A 21,572-nucleotide genomic window follows, 5' to 3' on the forward strand; every position below is an offset into this window, starting at 1 on the left:
CCTAATGATTGGATGATCTAATGGCCAACACAAAACTTAATTACTGAGTGCCTACTCCATTCCAGAGAGAGCCTGAGCCCCGACGTCACTGTTTAAGCTTCCAGCTCTGTGTTCAAGTTGAATGCAAAATACACACCACATTCTGAAGACTTGACATGGAGAAAAAAGAAAATGATCTCATTAATAATTAATTGGGTGTTATGATGTCAGCATATGCCCACATGATCATACTTTGGCTAGATTGGGTGTCACAAAACAGATAACTAAAATTCATCTCATCTGATTTTTTTTTTTTTTCAGACCTGCTGTCTTTGGGTTTCCCAGGTGGCTCAGTTGTAAAGAATCTTCCTGCCAATGCAGGAGATGCTGGTTTGATTCCTGAGTGGGGACATTCCTGGAGAAGGAAATGGCACACCACTCCAGTATTCTTGCCTGGATAATCCCATGGACAGAGGAGCCTGGTGGGCTATAGTCCATGGAGTCACAAAGAGTTGAACATAGCAACTAAACAAACAATTCCTCTCTTCCTGCAGTGGGGGGAAGTGAGTCCCCAGGGACCTCAGCACGTGACCTGATTTGGAACAAGGGGCTTTGCAGATGTAACTAATTAAGATGAGGTCCTAATGGATTAGGGTGGACCCTAATTCTAGTGACTTCGGTCCTTATAAGAATAGAGACACACAGACACATTGGGAGGGAAAAAGGCCAGGTGAAGATAGAGGCAGAGATTGGGGTAATGCGGGTACAGGGCAAATGAAACAGATGTTTCATTCTATGAAACAAACAGACTCATAGACATAGAGAACAGATTTGTGGTTGCCAAGGGTTGAGGGGGGGCGGGAGGGAAGGAATGGGAGTTTGGGATTAGCAGATGCAAACTATTACATATAGAATGGATAAACAACAAGGTCCTATTGTATAGCACAGGGAACTCTATTCAACATCCTGTGACAAACCAAAACGGAAAAGAATGTGAAAAAGGATATATATATGTATAACTGAGTCACTTTGGTGCATAGCAGAAATTAACATTGTAAATCAACTATATTAAAATAAAATTTTTTTAAAAAGAAGCAGAAGGCAGGGGCACTGGCTGAAGGGTCGGTGGGACAGGCAGAAGACTCGGGGCCTGGGTATGCTGGGATTCTGGGAGAAGCCATTGGAGAGACAGATGAATGGGCCACCCAGCAAGGGCCCGGGAGAGGAGCAGAGAGGACCCCAGTGAAGGAATGCCCACAGTTAAGCAGTGGGTGGGCATAGAGGCCATGAGAGGACGGCAGGAGGCAGAGCCTCACCCAAAGAGAGAAGGTTCTGGTAGTTCTCCAGCATCACGTCCCGATACAGCTCCCTCTGGCCAGGCCCCAGGCGGCCCCACTCCTCCAGGGTGAAGTCCACGGCCACGTCTTTGAAGGTCACTGATTCCTGCCAGGGCCAATATTACATCACAGAGGGGCATGTCTTTCTAGAATCCTGGGGTGGGACAAGTCATGGGTCAAGAGCCTACCACTTGCTCTCTGGCCTGAAATTCTGACTCGGCAGATTAGGGTGGCAAAAACCCGAACGAACTTTTTGGCCAACCGTATAGAACACGGTCCCCCCTCCCCCCCGTCTTTACCGCCATCTGGTGGAAAGTTGTTATACTACACCAATTATTTCTAGCATATGACAGTTGACTGCCATCTGCGTGTAAATTGCTATAATAAATATATCGATGTATGAGGGAGGATATGCAAATCATGCCATTGAGAGGAGGTGCCTTTGTGTAGTGCGTAACCTGCACACCTGTACATGACAACCCTGAGAAACACTTAAAAAACTACCAAGTCATTGTGTGCCAGAGCTATTCCTAAGTCACACTCCATCCTAGACTCCTACTCGGATCCCAACCCTCACTCCTGACTCCAATAATAAGGCTCAGGGGTGAAGCAAAGCCATCACTACCCACTTCACCTGGTAACCAAAAGACTGCTGAGCGTTAGATGACTGATTTTTAGACCTCATCTAACACCCTACCCAGTTCAGAGCATCCTGTGACCCACCCCGCACCTCCCAGTTTCAGAGAAATCCCATCATTGTATCTCTCCCAGTACTGAGAGAGGCAGGTCTTGAGGGCACACACACAGGCAGGGAGGCCCTCTAGGGCCCACAAAGTTATCTCCAGGAAGAGGGAGCCCAGACTCACCTGGCCCTTGCTCGTCAGGGTCCTGATGGCCATTGCAGGGTCCCAGGAATGCATCTCCAAAAGGAAGGACCAGGCCTGAGTCCACAAAGCTACTAGAGGAAGACAGAACAGAGAGGGTGTCAGTTCTGGCTTGGACAGACACTTTGTCAAAGACGCCTCGTGATAGAGGGGCCCCTGCTCTCCTGAGAGCCAAAGCAGAGGCTCAGGACAGGCTGCCTGAGGCCTCCATTCTGTAACCATCACCATTCACAATCAAGGGGTTCAGCCCACTGCACCCAAACAACAGCTCTCAGAGAAGTAGCTACAGTTATCCCCAGGTGAGGAAATCCAAGCCCAAGAGGCCAAGGTCATTGCTCAAGGTCACAGAAAGATCAAGTGTTGGAGGGAGAATCAAATCCAGAAGTCTGCTCACAGAGCTAATTCTTTTTTACAGATTTGCTGTGTTGGGTCTTAGTGGCATCTTGTGAGATCTTTCACTGTGGCACACGGACTCTTTGGTTGTGGCCCAACAGCTCAGTAGTTGTGGCATGCGGGCTTAGTTCCTCCACGGCATGTGAGATCTTAGTTCCCAGACCAGGGATCAAACCCGTGTCCCCTCCACTGCAAGGCGGATTCTTAACCTCTGGACCACCAGGGAAATCCCAACAACCCCTCCTTTTTGTCTTACAATTTTTATTTATCTTTTAAAAATTTTTTAATATTGGAGTAGAGTTGATTTGCAGTGCTGTGTCCGTTTCAGGTGTACAGCAAAGTGATTCACTTACACACACATATATATGTCCATTCTTTTTTTTTTTAGGTTATTTTCTCTTACAGGTTATCCCAGAATATTGAGTAGACTTCCTTGTGCTCTACTGTAGGTCCTTGTTGGTTATCTATCTTATACATAGAAGTGTCTTATAATTTTTAAATTGTAGTAAAACACATAGAAAATATACCATTTTAACCATTTGAATATATACAACTTGGTGGCAGTCACAATGCAGTCACAATGGTGTGCCACCGTCAGCGCTATCTAGTTCCAGGACACGTTCATCATCGCCCTGCAGGGAAACCTTGTGCTATTAACCAGTCGCCCTTGACTCTCTCTTCTCCCGTGCCAGCCTCCCCTACCCCCCATAATCGCTCATCTTTCTGTCTCAATGCATTTGCCTATTCTGGACATGTCACATAAATGGAGCCATCCACATATGACCTTTTGTGTCTGGCTTCTTTCACTCAGCACAGTGTGTTCAAACCTCATCCATGTTACAGCACACAATCAGTGCCTCATTCCTATTTCATTTTTAATTGGAGGATAATTACAATATTGTGATGGTTTCCCTTTTAAAAATTTTTTGCATTTGGACCATTTTTAAAGTCTTTATTGAATTTATTACAGTATCGCTTCTGTTTTATACTTGGTTTTTGGCCCCGAGGCATGTGGGATCTCAGCTCCCAGACCCCTGGCTTGAACCCGCGCCTCCTGCATCAGAAGGTGAAGTCCTAACCACTAGACTGCCTGGGAAGTCCCTCCTCATTCCTTTTAATGGCTGAGTAATATTCCATTGTATGGATGGACCTTACATTTTGCAGAGCTCCTTTTACCTGTCCCAAAATCCTGCTTCAGGATCCTGGACTCCTGCTTAAGATGTCATTTAAAGAAAGACTGCAGCTACTGAAACCAAGTTAAAGAATCCTCTACATAGAGAAGTTGGTGTTCAGGGACTTTCTTGGTGGTTCAGTTGTTAGGACTTGACACTTCCACTGCATGGGCTATGGATCTGATCCCTAATCAGGGAACTAGGATCCCATATGTTGCGTGGCACGGCCAAAAGAAAAAAGAAAGAGAGACAGAGAAGCTGGTGCTCAGACTGTGGTCCCCTTCATTCATTGATCAAACATGCTCTGTGCCCCATGTGAGTAACAGGATCCACTTAGGGTTTTAAGGGCAGAGAGATGAGTAAGCTGTGATTCTGCCCTGGAGGGACTTTCTGCCTGTGGGGAAAATAGGTGTGAGCAATAGACCAGGTGGTGGGCTGAATAATGGTCTCCAAACATATCTCCAGGATGAACTTTTAAAAAATATTTATTTATTTGGCTGCACTGGGTCTCAGTTGCGGCATGTGGACCCTTAGTTGCAGTATGTGAGATCTAGTTCCCCAACCAGGGATCAAACTTGGGCCCCCTGCGTTGGAAGATCAGAGTCTTAGCCACTAGATCACCAGAGAAGACCTAAGATGAACTTCTTCTTTTTTTTTAAACAGGATTTTAAAGATTTTTTTTTATGTGGACCATTTTAAAAAGTCTTTATGGAATTTGCCATAATACTGTTTCTGTTTCATGTTTTGGTCTTTTGGCTACGAGACATGTGGGATCTTAGCTGCCTGACCAGGTTGATCAAACCCACATCTCCCACATTGGAAGATGAAGTCTCAACCACCGGACCGTCAGGAAAGTCCCCCAGGATGAACTTTTGATGTGAGTAAGTCACGCATCTTGAGAAGGGAAGGCCATCCTGGATTATCTGGTTGGACCCTAAGCATGATCACAAGGGTTCCTATAGGAGGGAGGCAGAGGTCGATCTGACACGGAGGAGAAGGCGGTGGGACAGATGTAAAGAGGAGTGGAGTCAGAGAGACAAGGCACCATGCTTTGAAGCTGGAGGAAGGGGCCACTAGCCGAGGGATGCAGGCAGCCCCCGGAAGCTGGAAAAGGCAAGGAGATGGATTCTCCCCTGGAGACTCGGGCGGGGGGAGGCATGGCTCTGCTGACATCTTGATAGAAGCCCACTGAAACCGAGTTCAGACTTCTGGCCTCCAGAACTGTAGGAGAACACTACAGCTCTGTTGTTTTAAGCCAGTAAGTTTCTGGTAATTTGTTACAGCAGAAATGGGAAACTAACACAGTCCAGAAATAGACTCAGAGCCTCACAGGTGGCGAACAGCCACACGTACACACTTGGCTCCACAGGAACGCATGCACCTGAGGCCTGAAACCAGTGGGTGGGATTTTCATGAAGGTCTTACACAGTCTTAACTCTCTCCTCACAAGTCACTCATTACTGCAGAGTTTCCCCTTATCCACAATTTCGCTTTCTGTGATTTCAGTTACCTGAGGTCAAGTGTGGTCCAAAAACAGAGTGGAATATTCCATAAAGAAACAATTCATCAGTCTTAAATCACACACCATTCTGAGTATTGTGCAGTCCTGCTTTGTCCCACCTGGTGTGAATCATCTCCTTGTCCAGTGCATCCTGTCAGGTGTTCAGTCACTCAGTCATGTCTTAACTCTTTTGCGACTGCATGGACTGTAGCCCACCAGCCTCCTCTGTCCATGGGATTCTCCAAGCAAAAGTATTGGAATGGGTTGCTACTTCCTACTCCAGGAGATCTTTCTGACCCAGGGATCGAACCCATGTCTCCTGTGCTAGCAGGTGGATTCTTTACCACTGAGCCACCTGGGAAGCTCCATCCCGTGTGATAGCCACTTAGTTGTCTTGATTGACTCTTGAAGTATCACACTGCCTGTGTTCAAGTAGCCCTTATTTTCCTTAATAATGGCCCCAAAGCTGAAGAGTAGTCATGCTGATGCTGGCCACTTGAATACGCCAAAAAGAAGCTTGAAGTGAAAAGGTGAAAGTTTTCAACTTAATAAGGAAAGAAGAAAAAATCATGCTGCGGTTGCTAAGACCTACAGTAAGAATTAATCTTCTAACCGTGAAATTGTGAAGAAAGAAAAAGAAATTCAGGACTTCTTTGGCATCCAGTAGTTAGGACAATTCACTGCCATGGCCCTGGGTTCAATCCCTAGTCAAGGATTATCTTGCAAGTCACGTGGCACAGCCAAAAAAAAAAAAAATTCAACCTGCAAAGTTAGTCACAGTGCCTAAGTGCTTAGTTAAGATGCAAGAGGCATTAAATTTGTACAATGATATTTTTTGAGAGATGACATTCATAAAATTTTTATTACAGTGTATTGTTATAATATACTATTTTATTATTTTTAATTTCTTACTGTGCCTAATTTATCAATAAAACTTTATCATAGGTACAAATGCTTAGAAGAAAACATGGTGTGAAAATTAATAAAGGGGAACCTCATTTAAAGTGGGGCTTCCCTGGAGGTTCAGATGGTAAAGAATCTGCCGGTAATGCAGGAGACGCAGGTTCATTCTCTGGGTCAGGAAGATCCCCTGGAGAAGGGAATGGCTACCCACTCCAGTTTTCTTGCCTGGAGAATTCCAAGGACAGAGGAGACTGACAGGCTACAGTTGCAAAGAATTGGACATGACTTAGCGACTGACATGCATAAAACTGGAAAAGATGTACACTGCATCTCCTCCTTCAAGAAATTACTGCAGCAACTAGGCCAATGAGAAACCATAATCGCCTGGAACTCTCACTTTTCTCCAATGGACTTTTGTTAGAAACAACTCTTCCCGAATTCCTTGTTTTGTTTTTTCTTTATAAAATAAAGTTCCTCTCTCATTTGTTGGACTTCCCATGGCTTTTGCTCTAACCTTCTGTTCCAGAATTACAATTCTCTGTTATTCCTGAATAAGCCCATTTTGCTGGTAAAATAACTGGTTGTTTTATTCTTTAGTTAACAATGGCATATAGAGGGTTCAGTACTTTCCGAGATTTCAGCCATCCATTGGGGATCTTGGAATGTATCCTCCAAGGGGAAGGGGATCTACTGTAATTATAAAATGAAGATAATTTTTAAGCGGAGAAACTTGGCAGACACCACATTAGCCAAATGATCAAGACCAATGTGACTGATGATGGCCAAGCTGACATCACAGGCTGCTGGTCTGTTAAGGACACAGCATCATTCCTAAGGTATTCCTGCCAAAAGCATGTGACCTAAATCTAATCACGAGGGAACTTCAACATGTCTAAACTGAGGGACCATAGGAGAAGCACACAGTCTGTTATATATTCAGGATTGCCGAGATGAATGAAGGTCAAAAAAAGACTGAACTGTTACAGGTTAACGGAGACTAAACAGGAGCACGAATGCAGTGCATGATATGGGATTTTTCTTTTGCCGTTTAGGACATTAGGACAATTATCAAAATCTAAGGAAAGCTTGCAGAATAGCTAATCAATAGTATTGTATGGATGTTCACTCCTCGTGTGATCGTGATGCAATGGTTTTGGAGTAAACTGAAACTTTGTTTTTAGAAAAAACACAGAGACTTATGGGGGCCGGGGGCACACAGAGACAGAGAGAAGGGGGCAGACTCAGAGATAAAGAAGCAGAGACCTAGGGAGAGAGGGGGACAGAATGGGGATTAGGGTGATGGTGGGAGATTAGAGAGGGAAGATGAGACCCAAAGAGAGGGCAACAGACGCTCAGTATCAGGACAGGCACCGAGGGCGTGACCGTGCAGAGTAGGCTAGGGCTTTGGGGCTAGACATCCCTGGGCGTGAGCCCAGGTTGACCACTCATCAGCACTGGGTTCTGGGAGAAGCCACGGAATCTCCTTGGCTTCTTTCTTCACCTGCCAAGTGAAGAACTGGTACATTGTCCTTTTTAAGAAATCGCAACATTTCCGCACTCGGATAGACTGCTCGAAAACAGCAGGCGCCCAATTGCTGCGCGCTGAGTGGAAGGCTGTCGGCTCTGGGGCCGCCTCGCGAGCGGCAGGAGGGGGCGGGGCGTTGCCTACAGCGCCCTTCCCCTCCCACCCAAGCGGACTCTGGCCCGCCCCCTACGTGCTTGCCTGCCTGCTTGGGCCAGCCCACACCCAGCTGCTACCTCTCGGATCCGCCAGGTCGGAACTCACCTGGGCGCCCCTGGGTGGTGCACGGCGGCCAGGCCTTCCCGCCCTCCTTCGAGCCCCGGAGAGCGCCTGCGCGGTACCACAAGTCCCGGTACTTTAAACTCGGTTTCGCAAACTGGACCACATTTCCCGGAAACCATTGCGGCTCACGCTCCTCCAGGCCTCGGGTCTCTGAGAGCGCGGGAATGCTGGGAAATGGAGTCCAGAAATAGAAGGTCGGGAGAGAGAACAGGTGTAAATAGCTGCTTTGCAGCTCGTGAAATCATGGCATTTGGGAAATGCATGGCTCTGCTGGCACAGTGAGTGTTCCTATTATAGCCAGAGTCTTTCACTGTCCTCCACAGAAAGCGACGTCATAGGCAAGTTAACCCATCTAACTGAAATATCTCCTACTAAAGCAAAAGTCTTCAAGACACCAACTAACACTGCTGGTGAATGAATCGAGCCTGTTACTTAATTGTTCAATTTTCCTGGGCAACCGCCTTCCAGTTTGATTCAGTATCACTGCAGATGGGAGATTAAAAAATATCCTCTGCGTTGGGTTGTGAAGTTTGAATAGGTTGATATAAGTAATGCCAGTAGAATATGTGATGTAGATGGAAAACACCATCTATGTCAAGTTATTAATAGTTCCCATCTCTTGATCTTTGTATTTTCTGTTCCCTCTGCCCACAATATCCTTTCTCTTCTACTTTTGGAAAATTCCTACTTTTCTTGCAGGAAAAGCTCTTACAACCTCCTGTAGGAAACTTTCCTCTATTTCTATAAGTGAAAGTGGGATCACACTGCTTGCTTCTCAAAAGCCAATAAAGAGACTAGGCTGGTGGAGACGAAAATGTGCTTTATTTTGGATGCTGGCAACTTGGGGGGAACTCTGCATTCAAATGGGGGTATATCTTTCCTTTCCTCCTTTGCTTTTTGCTTCTCTTTTTTTCAAAGCTATTTGTAAGGCCTCCTCAGATAGCCATTTTGCTTTTTTTGCATTTCTTTTTCTTGGGGATGGTCTTGATCCCTGCCTCCTGTACAATGTCACTAACTTCCATCCATAGTTCATCAGGCACTCTATCAGATCTAGTCCCTTAAATCTATTTCTCACTTCCACTGTATAATCATAAGGGATTTGATTTAGGTCATACATGAATGGTCTAGTGGTTTCCCCCACTTTCTTCAATTTAAGTCTGAATTTGACAATAAGGAGTTCATGATCTGAGCCACAGTCAGCTCCTGGTCTTGTTTTTGCTGACGGTATAGAGCTTCTCCATCTTTGGCTGCAAAGAATATAATCAATCTGATTTTGGTGTTGGTCATCTGGTGATGTCCACGTGTAGAATCTTCTGTGTTGTTGGAAGAGGGTATTTGCTATGACCAGTGAGTTCTCTTGGCAAAATCTATTAGCCTTTGCCCTGCTTCATTCTGTACTCCAAGATAAAATTTGCCTGTTACTCCAGATGTTTCTTGACTTCCTACTTTTGCATTCCAGTCCCCTATAATGAAAAGGACATCTTTTTTGAGTGTTAGTTCTAAAAGGTCTTGTAGGTCTTCATAGAACTGTTCAACTTCAGCTTCTTCAGCATTACTGGTCAGGGCATAGACTTGGATAACCGTGATATTTAATGGTTTGGCTTGGAAATGAACAGAGATCATTCTGTTGCTGAGATTGCATCCAAGCACCGCATTTCGGATACTTTTGTTGACTATGATGGCTACTCCATTCCTTCTAAGGGATTCCTGCCCACAGTAGTAGATATAATGGCCATCTGAGTTAAATTCACCCATTCCAGTCCATCTTAGTTCACTGATTCCTAGAATGTCGATGTTCACTCCTGTCATCTCCTGTTTGACCACTTCCAATTTGCCTTGATTCATGGACCTAACATTCCAGATTCCTATGCAATATTGCTCTTCATGGCAAATAGATGGGGAGACAGTGGAAACAGTGGCTGACTTTATCTTTTGGGGCTCCAAAATCACTGCAGATGGTGATTGCAGCCATCAAATTAAAAGATGCTTACTCCTTGAAAGGAAATTTATGACCAACCTAGACAGCATATTAAAAAGTAGAGACATTACTTTGCCAACAAAGGTCCGTCTAGTCAAGGCTATGATTTTTCCAGTAGTCATGTATGGATGTGAGAGTTGGACTATAAAGAAAGCTGAGCACTGAAGAATTGATGCTTTTGAACTGTGGTGTTGGAGAAGGCTCTTGAGAGTCCCTTGGACTGCAAGGAGATCCAACCAGTCCATCCTAAAGGAGATCAGTCCTGGGTGTTCATTGGAAGGACTGATGCTGAAGCTGAAACTCCAATACTTTGGCCACCTGATGTGAAGAGCTGACTCACTGGAAAAGACCCTGAGCTGGGAAAGATTGAGGGCAGGATGAGAAGGTGACGACAGAGGATGAGATGGTTGGATGGCATCACTGACTCAATGGACATCAGTTTGGATAAACTCTGGGAGTTGGTGATGGACAGGGAGGCCTACAGTGCTGCGGTTCATGGGGTTGCAAAGAGTCAGACGTGACTGAGAGACTGAACTGAACTGAACTGAAATTGGGGAGATAGTGGTCACCCCCCAACACACAACCAGTGAACAAAGCTTTTATAGGCTGAGAGAGGGGGCTACATGCAGAAACAGAACAGTCAGCTCTGACAGTCATCTTGAAGTTGGTCATCGGTCGTCTGACTAGTGTCATCTTGATTATTTTAAGTACAATTAACCTTCAGTTCCAAAATTGATTTGTTACTATTTCCTTGAGCCCAATTCTCAGAATTGTGGCAGTTTATGTCACAGCTACAGTCTGGCCATCATGTAGATAACTTCTGCCATGTGATGGGGGTGGTATTTAAATATCTACAAGACAACTCATTGGATGTGGCTCAGAATATTAGCTATAACCCCTGAGAAGGAACTAAAGTTCCTTAACCATGCTTAAATACTAAACTCTTATTTAGTCTTGTTGGATTGTTTTTTTTCTTCTTCTGCATTTTCTCATTTTTCTGATGATGTTTATTCTTTGGTTGAAGTTTTTCCACAGGGCTGGGGTGGGGAAAGGCTGGCTGAGGACATGGGGGGAAGGACCATGGAGTCCTGCTCCATTTCATTACCATTTGGCCTAGCCAGAATTGGCAACTCCCACCCTTGGGTTCCCACTAACTTGATAGTATAATAATTGCTGTAATGTAATTATTAGGTAACTGTCTCTCCCATCCCAGACTGAGCTCTCCTGGAGCTCTCATCACACTATAATTTTTTTATCACGCTATAATTTATGAGCAATTTAAGTACCCATTTATTGTGCATTGCTCCATGAAATTCCCAGGAACTTAGGCAGTGGCTGGACCTGTAGTGTGAAGATATTTCTAAAAACCAAAACAACACTACTACCCAAGCAAAAAGCATTTTGAAGCCACCAGCTGAGGCTCTCCTCATCCCCCCAAGCTAAAACCTTTCCCGGGGTAGGCACTGGTCTGCCCACCAGCTTAAGAAGTGAGCATCTCCGAAGGGGCTGCAGTACCCCCAAAGCACAGGCCAGCGGTGCAGGTGAAGGAGATGGCGAGCGCGTCAGGAGCAATGTAGCCAAGGGAACCAGCATCTGCAGCCTCCTGAGAAGTATGCCTATGCTTGGAGAGGCTGGAAACAACTCTAAAACCCTCTCAATTGGAGATGGTTCTGTTTCAAAGGTCACCTCCTCTGTTATCTCTCTTCAAAACCGTCCCAGTCAAAGTGAGCTCTACTGTGCAGGTATTAAAACTGGTATCTTGGCAACAGGTGGCAAGCTTTTGACCTTTATGGTCACACCACAGTACTTCTCCTTTTGGATGCATTTTTTCCCCCCAAAGTAGGAATGGTTGCCCCCTTCAAGTCCTCATCGTAGGTTATCGATCACTCTTGAAAATCTAAATAACTTCCACTTTGAATTAGGGTAATTGGAATCGACAGATGAATGAGACATGGTCCCAACCTTGAGATGCACTCAGTCAGGTGTGCAGAGCTACACCAGCTGAGGCAGAGTCCTCCAGATACTGATGGAGACATTGAGGAATTTGTCACAGACTTTAATAAACTTCTTTTCCTTTCCCCTTACAAACCTCAAAACCAGCGCCCTACTGAAGCAGGAGTTTTCGGTTTCGCCTGTATGTAATAGCCCTGGTCAGAGAGACAAAGCCCACCGGTTAGAAAAAGAACTTCAGACCCCACCAGGTCTACTGACCACCCAAAACTTTCCCTCCAATCATTGGCTTTATTTGGCTCAGCCAGTGACATCATGAGTCTCTGGGCAGATTTCCAGGGTTCTCAGCCAATCAGTTACATGAGGAGGGAGGAGAGAAAAGTTGGGACTGGGAGAGAGGGTATGAAATGTGAAAACAGAAAGAAGGGAAAAAGACAGGAGGCTCTGGATTGAGGACCCAGAAAAGACAAAATGGGGCCCAGGGGTGGGGGAGAGCATGGGGCCACACCCACCAGCTCTCTCCTGGGCCCAGAGAGGAGAGAAAGAAATGGACAGAGAGATATGAAAGAAAGAAAAAAGAGATAGTGAGAGGTGCAGAGAGACAGGGAAACAGAGACAGAGGCATAAAGTGACTGCGGAGGAGATTCCCAAATGACACAGTGACTGATCCAGGGCAGTGCCATTCCTTGAGGGGCCCAGTGGGGGCATTTGGCGACCTCAGGAGAGGGCAGGGATGACTCACGAAGCCACGATGATACCGAAGGCCAAGACAGCAAGACACACGGAAATGATGCTGCCAGTCAGGCCAGGACTCCATTGGAATTCATTTTTCTTATGATACTGCAGGTCCATGCGGGGCTGCCCGTCGACTGGGGTGGAGGGGTGGGCGGTCGAGAGGGAGGGGAAACAGCCCGACCTCCAAGTCATCACCCTTCCTTGGGCATGCACCCACACCCACCTGCTCACTCCGCAACCTGGCTAGGGTCGGGCCTCTCTCTCCCTTCTCCCTGCTTAGTCCCTGCCCTTTCCTGGGTCTGACTTTTTCATTTATCCATTCCACATATTCTGTGTCCCAGGCACCTTTCTAGGCTTTTGGGATACTGCTGGAAATTCCTTTGGCAAAATCCTTGCTCTCATGGAGCAGTCAACATAGCACAGCACCAAATGCATCTCATTGGATGGGAGGTGGAGGTGGCAGAGAGGACTTGGTGAAAATGTTAGTCCCTCAGTTCTGACTCTTTGCAACCCCATGGACTGTAGTCTGTCAGGCTCCTCTGTCCATGGAATTCTCCAGGCAAGAATACTGGAGTGGGCTGCCATTCCCTTCTTCAGGGGATCTTCTTGACCCAGGGATTAAACCAGGTCTCCTGCATTGCAGGCAGATTCTTTACCATCTGAGCCACCAGGGAAACCCACAACTCCCAGGGAAGTGATCCTTTAGTTTGTGATCGGGGAGTTCTCTCTGAGGAGGGGAATTCTGAGACTTTATTGAAGTAAGGGAGAAAGAGGAGCAGTGAGAGAGTGGGAACAGCATGTGAAAAGGTTGAACATAACTATTCAACCTTGATGGATTTATAGCAGTTCACTGTATTACGCTTTGTACTATAAAGATACATATTTTTAAAGCCTCTGAATGAGTGAATTCAGCACGTCCTGCCATACTCCCCAAGTATGGCACTGGCTATAAATAAAATGCTTTTCTAGTACCTGCCATTTTGGCCTTAGAAGCATTGTAAAGTTACAGAGGGGTCTTCCAATTAGTAGGAGGAAAGTGAATTTCAGAATATGGAAGCAACTTCTGGGCCATACAGTAATCAAATGGCAAGGGAAGGGTTCAAGGTTGTATGTGGGAGACCTCAAAAGCCATATTCAGGAGTTCTCTCATGGTTGGGTGGCTAAGACTCTGCCTGCACTCCCAATACAGGGGGCGGTGTGTTCCATCCCTGATCAGAGAATTAGATCCCACATGCAGCAACTAAGACCTGGTACAGCCAAATAAATAAATAAACATCTTTTTAAAAAGCCGTATTACTGGGATGTGGCTGACTTCACCTCTCATGCACCTGTCCCATGCCTTCCCCTACTCCAGGAGCTTACTGAAACAGTACTTTTCTCTGATGCATTTGGGACTGATCATCTGACAATGTAAACAATCCAGGACTTCTTCTTTCAGCAAGCCTGAGCAAGAGGAAAGGGAGAAGTGGGATGAGGGGAGATACCAGAGGACTGGCAAAGGGTAGGAAGGCAGAAGGGGAAAGAAGACAGGGAGTCCCTTGGCCTTCCTGAATTTGGAGGTCCCATTTTGCTCAATGCACTGATGAGTCACATTAAAAATAATTTGTACATAATTACTCCAGTACTCTTGCCTGGAAAATCCCATGGACGAAGGAGCCTGGTGGGCTGAAGTCCATGGGGTGGCTAAGAGTCAGACACGACTGAGTGACTTCACTTTCACTTTTCACTTTCATGCATTGGAGAAGGAAATGGCAACCCACTCCAGTGTTCTTGCCTGGAGACTCCCAGGGATGGGGGAGCCTGGTGGGCTGCCATCTCTGGGGTTGCACAGAGTCGGACAGGACTGAAGTGACTTAGCAGCAGCACTGAAGGGTGGAATTAGTTGTGTAGTTGACTTAACATTCAGTTGGTAGACATGTGATTATGTTAAATTAATTTTAAATTAAATGCCTACCAAAAGAATGTGCTTTCTTCTCTGTTCCCACTCTGCTGCCCCCAGAGGCATAGGTTGGCTGCCTGCTCACTCATCTGTCTTCGCTGCTTCCTGACACACAGGAAGACTACATTTCCCAAGCTCCTTTGCAGTAGGTTGCACCCATGTGACTGAGTTCTGGCCAATGGAAGGTGGGCAGAGGGATGTATGTCACGCCCAGACCTAGTTATAAAAGGCACTGTGGGATTCTCTATTTACTCTCCCTTCTGGAGCTAGCTTAGTATCCATGATGTAGGTGCAGCCTGGATCCTTGAGCTACTTGGAATATCTGTTCAACTTTCAATGGAATTTTGGCAAAAGAGAAATAAACCCTTTTTCCGTTAAACCACTGAGATGTGGGGGTTTATTTTTCACTACAACATAGCCTATCCTAGCCTAAAATCTCCCCCACAAATCCTTTTTTGCAGGTTGCAATGACTTTCATAAGCCCTCAAAAGTTAGATACCCCTTCGTGCCATAGCTTTGGGGTGGAGGAAATACCAGATGGAGTAGGTATGATAGCAGGGCTTGATTTGGGGGGGACAAGGTCAAAAGGGGGTAAAGTGAAGTGAAAGTTGCTCAGTCGTGTCCAACTCTTTGTAACCCAATGAACTATACAGTCCATGGAATTCTCCAGGCCAGAATACTGGAGTGGGTAGCCTTTCCCTTCTTCAGGGGATCTTCCCAACCCAGGGATTGAACCCAGGTCTCCCACATTGCAGGTGCATTCTTTACCAGCTGAGCCACCAGGGAAGCCCCAAAGGGTAGGAGGGTAGCAAAGGGAAGAACAGACAATAAACCCAGGACTTACGGCAAATTTTGGGATCACAGGCTGCAAGAGAAAAGAACAGAGGTGACTTAGATTGGGCCAGCAATTTAAGAATTTAATGGGAAAGGACTGGGAGAGGGAGGAAGGAGTGAGATTGGAAAAGGAGAGAAGGGAATTTGGGGGAGAGGCAGAGAAGGCTGAGTCATAGGGGAGGTAAAGAGAGGAGTCTGGAAGACAAGGTGGGAGAAGGGAATCAAGTGATGATGAGGAAGGGGAGAAGGGGGCTTAGTGGAGAGAGATGCCACACCTTTTAATTCATATGATCTTAACACTTTCTTGAGTTCCTTGATTACCCTCTCCCTAAGAGTCACCAGCTCATCCAGCAGAGGCTCATCTGAGGAAAGAAGCAGATCCTTATATGATGGGAGGCACTCAGCAAGCCGCCTCACCTGCAGCTTCAAAGAGAACAGGTGATGGGAATTCCCTGCTGGTCCATTGGTTAGGACTCTGAACTTTCACTGCCGAGGGCAGGATTATCCCCAGTTGAGATGCAGCCGAAACAAACATTTGAAAGAAGAGAGGAGGGATGAGGAAACTCCTTTTCTAAGCAAGACTGTCTATTCCTCTGGATCCGCTGGGCAAATCTATGGCCTGGAGAACCTACGTCTACCTTCTGATCCACTGTGGGGACCCAGGCTAAACCATCCTGCCTTGGCCTCAGTTTCCTCATCTGGTAAGTAATAGAAGGGTGGACTCGAGCACCTCTCCTCTCCTTTTCCCTGACCTGCTCTCCTCTTTTCTTCTATTCTGTCTACACTCACACCTTCACGATTTCATCCAGCTGAATAGTTTTGTATATTACCTGGACACGCACTGTCCAATATGGCAGTCACTAGACACACATGAGGATTGAGCACTTGAAATGGGCTAGTCTGAATTGAGAGATGATGTTAGTATAAAACGTATGCTGGATTTCAAAGACAGGGTATGAAAAAAATAACTATGACGTCTCAATAGTTTTGTGTTGCTCTCATGTTCAAACGGTAATATTTTAGGTATTAGGTTAAATAAAATCTATTAAAGTTTATTTTACTTAAATTTTTAAATTACCCGTGTGACTATTTGTGCCTCACATATCTCCATTGGACAGCACTGTTCTAAATACACTGAGGCCTCCTGAGCTGGTGTCACTAACCTAGACCACTCACTGATATCCAGGGGCATATCTCCAACTACCCATTCAGGATCTCCACCTTCAATGTGTAACAGGCATCTTAAACTCAATGAATCTAAGACTGAATCTTGACATCCTCCTCCAAACCCACTTGCAACTCCATCTATGAAGACGATGTCTTTTCCATCTTCATTGAGGGAGCCATCATGTTTCTAGTTACCCAAGCCAAAATCCTTGGTGCTTTGACTCTTTTTTTCTTACATTTCATATGCAATTTGTCAACATGCATGTGAGCAAATCTTGTCTGTGAATATTCAAGAGAGGTCCAGAAATCCAACATTTCTTACCCCCTCCACCGCTGCCATCCTGGTGCCAGCCATCATCGTCTCTTGTCTGGGCCATTGATTGCTACAACCTTCCCACTGGTCCCCCAGCCTTCCCCATTGCCCTGCTAAATCTGTTCTCTGCAGACAGAGGGACCCCATTAAAAGCTCAGGCAGTTCACTAGCATCACGCTTCTGTTCAGAATCCTCCTATGTGACCCAGAGTAGAAGTCAAAAGTCCTTACCATTATAAGTCCCTACTAATTAATGGGTACCAATCTATGTATGCCCACCCCGTTACCTCTAGAATCTCATCTTCTACAGTTCTCCCTTGCTCTCTCTTCTCTCCACTCCAGCCTCCCTGGCCTCCTCGAGGTTCTGTGAATATGCCAATCATTGACCCATCTCAGGTATTACCGTGGTTATTCTTTCTGCCTTCAGCCTTCTACCCTAGACTTCTACCCCTTCATGGTTGCTTCCCCCTCTCCTCTACATCTTTTCTCACATGCTAATCTTTCAGTGACATCCTTCTTGGCTGCCTTATTTTTTAAAAAAACATCCTTTTATGTATTTATTTTTTTATTTTTGGCTGCACCACGCTGCATGTGGGATCTTAATTCCCAGACCAGGGATTGAACCCATGCCCCCTGCAGTGGAAGTGCGGAGTCTTAACCACTGGACCACCAGGGAAGTCCCCTGGCTGCCTGTTTTCACCTGCAAGCCGCGCCCCTATTCCCAGCACGCCCTATCCCCGGTCCCTGCTTTATTCTTTTCTCCATGGCATTTGGCCCCATTTGACATATTGTCTAGTAAAGGGTTAACTCAGAAGGCCTGAGTTGTCCAAATGTGCACATTCCACAAAAGCTTTGGCTCTCATCTGACTCCCTGCCTCCTGGGAGGTAACCTCTAAGTCCTTTGGAATATCCTGCCTGTCAAGTGTATCCTTCTTTACTTGGGAGCCTTGGGCCACACCATGTAGTCTGTGCTAACGATGTGATTCTTGGTGGTGGCTGTGGGCCACAAGGTAGCAGGTCGATCTCTGGGGGAGCTGGAGACAGAATAACTAAGATCAGCCACTTGGGTGCTCCATGCCTATGGAGCCGACCTCCAGTAATATTAGTTGGTAGAATCATTGACCCAGGCTCTTCAAAAATGTCATTGTTATAAAAGATAGCTGAATCAGAACAGATCCAGAGTTGAAAGAAAACTAGCGATGAATGGCATGATTCAGACAATTGGAAACATTTGAATGAAGATTACTTACTAGATAATAGTATGGAATTGTAATATAAATCTGTATACACTGTAATATAAATTCCAAGTTACATTCATTGTGCAAGAGAATGTCTTTCTTTGTTTTTAGAAGATTGCCTGCTAAAGAATTTAAAGTGTCACTAACTCTGAAATGGTTACACACACACACACACACAGACCAAATGTGGCAATAGGCTACCATGTAGTGAAATGTTAAGAATGGTGACTTCCCTGGTGGCTCAGACAGTAAAGTGTCTGCCTACAATGTGGGAGACCCAGGTTTGATCCCTGGGTCAGGAAGATCCTCTGGAGAAGGAAATGGCAACCCATTCCAGTACTCTTGCCTGGAAAATCCCATGGAGGAGGAGTCTGATAGGCTCCAGTCCACGGGGTCGCAAAGAGTTGGACACGAATGAGTGACTTTACTTTCACTTTCCAGTGGCTAAGACTTCCTGCTCCCAAAGCAGGGGGCCCTGCTTTGATCCTTGGGTTGGGGAACTAGATTCCACATGCTGCAACTAAGATCTGGCACAGCCAAATTAAAAATATTTAAAAAGAATGGTGTATAGGTGCTTATTGTATTATTCATACAACTTTTCTATTAGAAGTTCTTTGAAATATAAAAATCATTTTTTTTTTAAAGGTGAGAGCTTTAAAAATGACTGATGTTCAAGCCCCATCCCCTATATTCTGATTTAATTGGCCTGGGCTCCTAGACTGTTTTAAAAGTTTCCTAGGGGATTCCAGCCTACAGCCTGAGTTGAAACCTGCGGCTATAAGCTTTTTTGTGGAGGTCCGTCCAGACAGTCAATATTTTCAGCGTTAAGGGCCATATGGTCATTGTCCCTACTCAGCTCTGCCTTGGTGAGCAGGAGCAACATAAACAATACCTACATAAATGGGTGTGGCTGTGTTTCAATAAAACTTTATTTGCCAAAAAGAAAAAAAACAATGGGGCTGGCATGTTGCCTAACCCCTCTGAGTCTCAGTCTTCCCCTCCGTAAAGGGCAGGTCACAACAACGCCTACCTTGATGAACTGTCCTAGGCTTTTCTAGAACGCTGTCAGACACACAGTAAAGGCTATACATGCGATTGCTTTTATTTTTATATGAAGAGAAGGCCTAGTGGACCGGTGGAAAGGGAGGAGGGGCAAGGGAGCTGGGAAAAGGTTTTCCCTCTTAACTCCTACCTCTCAGAGAATTAGCCATTAAGTTGCTTGTTTGATTCTTGACAAAGGACGCCACTAGGTCCAGACGGTCTATCCCTGGGGACGAGAGGGGAGGAAATTCCCGTGGGTCCCTGGGAAAGCCAAGGGATCATCGACTCCATCTCCCTTCGGGACGGCCCCGTCCCCCCTCTGGAGGGCGTGGCCTCCCCGCCCAGCCTCGGGCTCGCCCACTGGTCCCTTTCTCCAAGGTCCAGGGCCCTCTCCCCGCCCCAGCACGCACCCACTCTGCCCACAAAGGCGTTTAGCGCGTAGTCCCGGAAGAAAGGCCCTTCCATGCCCCGCAGCACGACCTGAGCGCGGGCCTGCAGCTGCCCTTGTTGGAACCGGCTGGGGATGAGGGCGAGGCGCAGCTGCTTCAGGGCCTCCCGCACCGAGTTGTCACACTGCAGGCAGCCCCAGTCTCGGCGGGCGCTCAGGCCCAAGAGCAGCAGAAGGGCCCAGGCTAGAGGCATGGCGGGGCCTTTGTGACGTCACAGAGGGCACCCCGGTCGGCCCCGCCCCTCAGGCAGAGGAGCAGTCAGGGAGGCCCGGGGGAGTGCGCGCTGGGGCGGGTTGGCTGAGCACCTACTGTGTGCCAGGCGTGGAGCTGGGAGCTAAGGAGACAGTCTTCAAAACCCAGAAGTCTGTCCTGTGCTCTTGGATCTAACATTCATTCTTTCAACTTATGTGTACTGAGCACCTACTATATGCCAGGTGCTCCTCCAGAAATTAGGATTAGAGCTGAGAAAAGCAGGAGCTCCTTGTTCTCTTCAGCACTTACATTCTTTAATTCAACAGATATTTATTGAACACCTACTATGTGCCCGGCCCAGTTCTAGGCTCCTGATGGAGCTCGGAGACAGAGATAGTCTCTACTCACATAGTTTACCGTTAAAGAAATGTCAGTGGAAAGCCCACTATGTACTGGGCGCTGGAGACACACTGAAGGAGATGGACACAGTTCCTTTTAACGGGGTTTCTTCTAGCAGAGGTGGAAGGAGGTGCGGCTGGAAAAAGAAATGTAAAACCTAGTAAACAGATTAGTAAATAAGATCCTGACACAGCATTAAGTGCTGAGAAGCAAATAAACCCTGTGATATATGATGAGCTCCTGGTATGCTAGTGCCCCGAGGTCAGGGTTGTGTTCACTGCTCTTGTCTAATGTCTGGCACGCCCTAGGTGCTTGATAAATATTTAACAAATTCAGTGACGCCACAGAAGAGGAAAATGTACTTTGTTTTTGCCCTGGGTTTTTTTTTTTAATCTTCAAACCTAGAGAAAATTTGTAGGAGCAGCACAATAAATACTCGAATATACCTTATTAACACTCACATCCACTGTATATCTCTCTCTCCAAAATGAAGTAGGGCAAAGGCTAACAGTTTTGCAAACTTTAAGAGGGTCATAGTAAACACCATCTTCCAACAACACAAGAGACAACTCTACACATGGACATTACCAGATGGTAAATACTGAAATCAGAGGGATTGTATTCTTTGCAGCTGAAGTTAGAGAAGCTGTATACAGTCAGCAAAAACAAGACTGGGAGCTGACTGTGGCTTAGATCATGAACTCCTTATTGCAAAATTCTGACTTAAATTGAAGAAAGTAGGGAAAACCACTAGACCATTCAGGTATGACCTAAATCAAACCCCTTACAATTATACAGTGGAAGTGACAAATAGATTCAAGGGATTACATATGATAGAGTGCCTGAAGAACTACTAACATTATAGTGTTCATGACATTGTACAGGAGGCAGTGACCAAGATCATCCCCAAGAAAAAGAAATGCAAAAAGGCAAAATGGTTGTCTGAGGAGGCCTTACAAATAGCTGAGAAAAGAAGAGGCGCTAAAAGCAAAGGAGAAAAGGAAAGATATACCCATCTGAATGCGGAGTCCCAAAGAACAGCAAGGAGAGATAAGAAAGCCTTCCTCAGTGATCAATGCAAAGAAATAGAGGAAAACAATAGAATAGGAAAGACTAGAGATCTGTTCAAGAAAATATAACATGTAGAGATTAATTAAGTGTTAGTTTCAATTAAAAATGGACAAAGGATTTGAATAGATATTTCTCCAAAGAAGATATAAGAATGGCAAATAAGCACTTGAAAAGATGCTCAACGTCACTGAGCATTAGGAGAATGCAAATCAAAACCACAGTGAGAGGACCTTCCTGGTGGTGCAGTGGATAAGAATCCTCCTGCCAATGCAGGGGACGCGGGTTCGGTCCCTG

General features: G+C 45.9%; 1 protein-coding gene across 2 annotated transcripts; it reads right to left on the bottom strand.

Annotated features, from left to right (window-relative positions):
- Window positions 1-1,043: 1,043 nt before the first annotated feature.
- On the bottom strand, window positions 1,044-19,814 carry IZUMO2 (IZUMO family member 2). Of its 2 annotated transcripts, none has more exons than NM_001110097.2 (7): window positions 19,578-19,814; window positions 19,319-19,393; window positions 15,685-15,771; window positions 15,420-15,440; window positions 13,999-14,079; window positions 2,183-2,274; window positions 1,044-1,422 (listed from the first exon to the last, which is right to left on the bottom strand). In NM_001110097.2, exons 1-7 carry the CDS (start codon window positions 19,807-19,809, stop codon window positions 1,240-1,242), a joined length of 771 nt encoding a protein of 256 aa, NP_001103567.2. In that variant the 5' UTR covers window positions 19,810-19,814; the 3' UTR covers window positions 1,044-1,239. The 2 variants fall into 2 exon arrangements, with proteins under 2 accessions (NP_001103567.2, NP_001421851.1); NM_001434922.1 differs by lacking the exons at window positions 1,044-1,422; window positions 2,183-2,274 and adding exons at window positions 11,992-12,098; window positions 12,644-12,770.
- Between the last annotated feature and the right edge of the window lie 1,758 nt (window positions 19,815-21,572).

This window comes from Bos taurus, chromosome 18, assembly GCF_002263795.3.
Source record: "Bos taurus isolate L1 Dominette 01449 registration number 42190680 breed Hereford chromosome 18, ARS-UCD2.0, whole genome shotgun sequence".
Classification (NCBI taxonomy): domain Eukaryota; kingdom Metazoa; phylum Chordata; class Mammalia; order Artiodactyla; family Bovidae; genus Bos; species Bos taurus.